Source organism: Emydura macquarii, unplaced genomic scaffold, assembly GCF_026122565.2.
Source record: "Emydura macquarii macquarii isolate MOO-44397 ecotype Brisbane River unplaced genomic scaffold, CSIRO-AGI_Emac_v2 contig_3019, whole genome shotgun sequence".
Taxonomy (NCBI): Eukaryota; Metazoa; Chordata; order Testudines; family Chelidae; genus Emydura; species Emydura macquarii.
The window spans coordinates 6,267,827-6,273,826 of record NW_027133156.1 but is presented as its reverse complement, the minus strand read 5'-3'; the positions used below and the strand labels follow the sequence as shown (position 1 = coordinate 6,273,826).

The 6,000-nt window shown below is 38.2% G+C and overlaps 1 protein-coding gene across 2 annotated transcripts in view; it reads right to left on the bottom strand.

The window, feature by feature from the left end:
• Positions 1-323: 323 nt before the first annotated feature.
• RRAGD (Ras related GTP binding D) overlaps positions 324-6,000 on the bottom strand; it is a 32,857-nt gene continuing 27,180 nt past the window's right edge. For both annotated transcript variants that reach the window (XM_067530014.1, XM_067530013.1), the window contains exon 7: positions 324-1,217. In XM_067530014.1, the coding sequence (XP_067386115.1) occupies positions 1,066-1,217 (152 nt within the window). In that variant the 3' untranslated portion in view covers positions 324-1,065. The remainder of the gene's footprint in view (positions 1,218-6,000) is intronic.

Below are 6,000 nucleotides of genomic sequence, written 5' to 3'. Positions count from 1 at the left end.
TGTGATCAGTGTTAAAACAGATAGTAGCTACATCTATATAAATTACAGTAAATGAGACTAGTCCTTCAATCCTTACTTAAGGACTTTGAAATCAAAGAGAGATTTGACCTAAGTAAAGCAAGCGGGATTGGGCTCCAACATAAACAACTTTAGGATTTTCCTCCAATGCTTTCATACCTGAAACCTTATAGCATATTGGTATGGCAGAAATGAAATATAAACTTTTTCTTCCTCCAATTGTAGAGGCTCAGACTCTCAAACTAAGCATATAAATAAAATCCTTCTGTTCCTGAAATGTTATAAAAACACCAATGCAACATAAAGCAGTTTTACAAAATAATATCTTTATACAAAGTTATTTTAGAGATATATGTTGAGGTAAATTATAATAAAAAGCCCAACAGAGAGGGCATTACCAGTGTTATGGAGAAGTTTGGATCAAGTTTAGCCAAAGGCCTGTTTTACAAAAAGCTAATTTTTACCTACCAGTTGGTAAGGCTCTTATTGCTATCATACTTCAAAATAAGAAATCTTTAACTTACAAATTGAAAAAAATATACAAAGTTAGATTTGTATGAATGTTAGGTATTCTGTCACAAATTTTAAAAAAGTAATTGTATCAAGTTTTCTTGATTGTTTAGTAAACCATTTGATTGTAACATGTATATAAACTACACTCTACATTTTACCTGACACCATGCATGAAAATCAGCATAAAAAACTAAGTTTATCAAAGTTTAACTCCATGAGGAAAACACGAAAAAAGTGCAGATTATGTACCCAACATTTCTGTCTCAGCTGATTTTTCTTAATATGGCCTGAAAAAAGTTTACAGCATATATTAAGAGAATTCTTACAAGAACATATATTCATCTCAGTATTTATATACAATATTTTGCTCAAAGTGCTCACTGTATATGAAAAAACCAACTGGATAAAAATATTTAAACAGTGCTTTTTAGAAGAGTTGGAAGGGGAATCCATGTAATACATCAGTCCCATTTCTCTTCCTCTTCGGACAGTGCAACAAGAGCCTGACTGTCAACAATGCCATTAGAACTTCAGCTACAGTGGCACTCTAGGTGTGCCATTAGGGGTGGCTCTTTTTTTTTTTTGCATCTGGCACTGATGTTTTCTAGATTTCACTACTTTCATTCTCACATCAAATACTTCATGTATGGCCTTGCGAAAACAATGGAAGTTGTAGTCTATGAGTCCTAGAACGAGAGAGACAAAAAGGAAAAAATAATGGTATATTTTAAAAATCTTTATACAATATTAAAAGACAACAATATCAAATTAACTTATTTTCCGTATTTTATTTACTGATATGATTCACTTCACTGGCCTTGGGCTACAGTCAGTCAGTCAATCTTACAGACAACAATTTTTCATTTACTGCAAAAGCACATTTAATATTAAAACAGTTTTATTTACTGTGGAATATCTCACAGTTCTATACTAGATTCCCAAGTTGTTTAATATATTTATTAATGATCTGGAAAGCAGAGGTGGTGGAGAGAGAAGAAGGAAGCAAAATTTGCATGTGACAGAGTTATTTAACTTGGGCCTAGTCTACACCTAAAATAAAACTCATCACTCAGGGCTGAGAGAAGTTTTCTGTCCTGTGCGATGCATTAAGGTTGATCTAAGCCCCACTGTAAATGCAGGTAGGTCAATGGAAGAATTCTTCCCTCAATCTAGCTATCACCTCAGAGAAAGTGGATTAACTACACTGATGGAAAAAACCCTTCCATCAATATAGGAAGCTTGTACACTACAGTGGCTGCAGCTTCGGTCCCATAGTTGTGCCCCTGTAGCATAGACATACACTTAGTCAGGACCAGATAGATCTAAGAGGAACTTCTGGGAGACCTAAACAAGGTAGGTAAACAGGCAACCCAATGGCAAATGAAATTCAAGGTCTGTAAATGCAAAGTAATGCACATTGGAGGGAAAAATTCAAAACTACTCATACAGGGTTCTAAATTAACTATCCGCTCACAAGTGGCCCTGGGAATCACAGTAGACAGCTTAGTAAAGACCTCTGATCAGTGTGCAACTATGTTTTTAAAAAAAGTGAACAAGATGTTAGGTTGCATAAGGAATGTCATGGTTAATAACCGAATCTTATGCTTTTTATATTAATCAATGTTGCAGTCTCATCTTGAATGCTGTGTGCAGTACTGGTCATCCAATCTCAAAAAAGGGTATTGCTGAACCAGAGGAGGAGGTTCAGAGAAAAGTGAAGAAAATGATAAAGAGCCTTGAGAGACTCATATGAAAAGAGATTGAAGATTGTTTATCTTAAAAAGGAAACAAATAAGAGGGGACATGATAAAAGTATATAAAATAATGAATGATCTAGAGAAAGTAGATCAGGAACTTCTGTACTCCCCATCTCATAACACAAGAAAAAGTAGACATGCAATGAAATTAAAAAAAGGTAGAAAACTCAAAAGCGACAGAAAGAAATATTTTTTCACACAATGTATGATTAAACTGTGGAACTCACTGCAGTAGAATGTTGAGGGCCAGCAATAAAGATTCAGAAAGAGAATGGTTGTTAATACAGATATCAAAGATATCCAATGTTATCACAATTAGTAATGATAACAATTCTGTGGAGAGACTTTAAGCCTCATGCTTCAGAGTTTAAACCATCTCAAACAATTAGAAAGCAGGACAAGACCTAATGTATACAGGGTAATCTGTCCCACCCCCACACCTTACTCTTAAGCATCTGGTGCTAGCTCCTGTTGAAGAAAAGATATTGGACTAGATGTAGCTGATTCAGTCGGGAAGTTCCATGATCCCCTAATTTACTATTTCTATTGCCAAAGTGCCCAGAGACCCCTAACAGGATCAGGGCTCCTTAGTATAGTTTCTGTAGAAACACATAGAAAGACCAGCTCTATTGAAGTCAATGGGGCCATGATTTCACTCTTTGGTCTATATTTGGTATTACTGAGTTTGTTTTAAAAATATACTTTCACTGTTCTTTCCTTACCACAGATATCTACATTCTCATCTACACCACTATCTGTGTCCAACTCAACTTTTATTTTTGTAATTAGTTTGGTCTGTAGTTGGGTTATAAGCCTATATAACTTTTTTGGGGACTCTGGGGGGTATGTCTACACTACACTGTAAACCCAGGTCTGTGGGAGCTGGGTTTGTGGACTCAGTGTTTCCGAGCCCATACTTGAGCTTCCACACTGGACTGTAAATCTGGACTTACAATTGCTGGAACCAGGGCTCACAGCCATGCTAATGCAGCCATTCTGCAGTATGCAGACTTTGATCTCTGACTTGAGCTGCATCCACCTCGGAAAATGACAGGGCTTGGACCTGAGTCACAGCAGGACTCGGACTCTGACCCTGTGAAGCAGGACTGCTGCAGGCCTAGAAGTTCAGTCTAAGGAGGCGGTGAAGCCATATGGCTCATTCTAGAGCAGGAACAAGGCCCCTGGGAGTTCTGACACACTGAAGGGGTTCATCCTAGAGACCGTTCCAAAGCTGGGGCCATAGCATGGATCCTGTGAAACCGTGACATCTTCATAATGTAAGTTTAATTTTTGTGGTTATTATATTAAAAAACCTGATAAATATGGGTTTATATATAGTTTTGAACTAGATATTCAATGAGAATAATAGGATAACGCCTCTTTAGCCAATCATAGCACATGTAATCATTTTATAACATAAGCGGCTACTATAATATACACATTTATAGGCTACATAATTATATCTATATTGATAATTTTGTGTATACACTGAGTGGGCTGAAATGAGATTTTATTAAAATATCATGGGAAACTGTAAAGGCACATTGGTGTTCAGTTTAAAGATTTAATGAATGCTACACATTTTGTAATATTGCACTACAATTTTAGGATTTAGCACTGAGCTCATGACCTCAGTCAAGGTTAATGCCGTAAGCACTTTCAGCTCAGATATTATGTTAGGGAAATTAAAACGGAAAACAGGAGATGATATACATTTTAAGTGGTTTCAATCTGCAGTGTTATTTGCCCAAAGGGGAAAGGGATTGAGTGAAAGTCTCCCTAAATAAGAAGAAAATGAAATAACTAAAGAGAAACAATAAAATAAAGAAGAGCAATACCTAAAAGACTTACTAATGCTTCATTTCAGGCTGAGGCGGTTGAGAAGGGACATATATCCCAAAGAACTCCAGTTACCGCACAAGATGAGCAACTCTCTTTTGAGTAGTGTCCCTATGGGTGCTCCACTCCAGATGACTACTGAGAAGTACCCCCAGCTGCAGGAGGACACTTTGGAGCCAAATCCAAGACTGAAGACAACATCTGACTTAAAGAGTGGACCACTGAATAATGCTTGTATGTATGTATAGGCATGTATAGAAGACTAAGTGTCAGTCTTGCAAATCTCCAGAACAGGAACAATCTTGAGTAATGCCATAGAAGTAGCTAGAGATCTTGTGAAATGGGGCAACATCCTAGCTTAGAGGGTGGCTTTGTATCTGAAGATTTATAGCACATGACCTAATCAGAAATCCACCTAGAGAATCTCTGAGTGGAAATCACTGAAACTTTATCTCTATCTGCAATAGTCACAATAGTCACGGTCTGGGTGACTTCCTAAATGACATAGTTCTTTCGAAATAAAAAGGCTAATGCCCTCCCTAACATCCAAAGTGTGTAAAACAGCCTCCTCTGTGGATTGATGAGGCTCCAGGAAAAAGACAAAAAGGTGGATAACCTTGCTAATGTGAAACTCAGAGGACACCTTGAGTAAAAATTTTGAGTATGGACATAACAAAACTCTGTCCTTGAAAAAATACTGTAAAGGGAGGATCTCCATTAGAACCTCTATTTCTCCAACCCTATGAGCAGAGGTGATAGCCACCAAAAAGGCTGTTTTCTGAGATAAATTAATGAGGGGAAAGGTAGCCATTGGCTGAAAGGGGGGGGGGGGGGGGGGGGGAAGAAGTGACCTATAAGGCATTTAAGTTCTAAATTCAAATTCCAAAAAGGAGTGAGTTTCTTCACTTGGAGAAAAAGATTCCCCAGTCCTCTCAGAAACATTACAATTGGAGGATGGGTGAAGACTCAGAATCCTTCAACTGCTGAATGGAAGGCTGTTATAGCCACCAAATGGACCCTGATAGATTTCATATATAAATCCTATCTTTTTAGCTCTAGAAGGTAATAATGGACAATCAAGAGGGAAGAATGAATAAGGTGGAACACTTCTCTGGACACGCTGCAGGCCGAATCTTTTCCAAGTAAGTATATCTTGTGGAATCTTTCCTACTGTTGACTCTAATTCCATGAACCAATGAGGAGCCAAGCTTTGAGATAAAGTATCTTCAGGCAGGATGAAAAGTGCAGCCAGCATCCTGGGAAAGAAGATGAGGAATGGCTGGGATGGCTAATCACCTGACAGATAGCTAGGTCAATCAGGTTAAGTGTACCATATCAAGCTAGGCCTCACTAGGATTAATACAATTCTGGCTTTATCATGCTTGAATTTGTTGATCACCTTCAGAATCAGCAACGTTGAGGGGAACACATATAGAAGGCCTCTTGTCCATGGAAAGAGGAAGGCATCTCCCAAAGTGAGAAGACTCAATCCCCCCTTGAGCAAAAGTGTTTGCATTTCTTGTTGATCACAGTAGCAAAGAGGTCTATTTTTGGAACCCCTCCCCAAGTTCAAAAAATTTGATTAAGATTCGGAGGGATCCAGCTCCCATTCACATTCCTGAGAGAAATGCCTGCTGAGGTTGTCTGCTAACCTGTTCTGTATCTCTGGAAGGTGAGCTGCCAAAATAAGGATGCATTTGGCTATGCACCAGTTTCAGACCTTTATTGCATCAGAACAAAAGGAAGGGCATCTGGCAAGCTATGTTGTCCATGAGAATCTTTACAGTCTTGTTCCTGCTTAAAAGCAGAAAGTGCTGACTGCCCTCAGTTTGAAGTTGATGTGTAGTCATGTCAGGTGGGCCGACCATTTGCT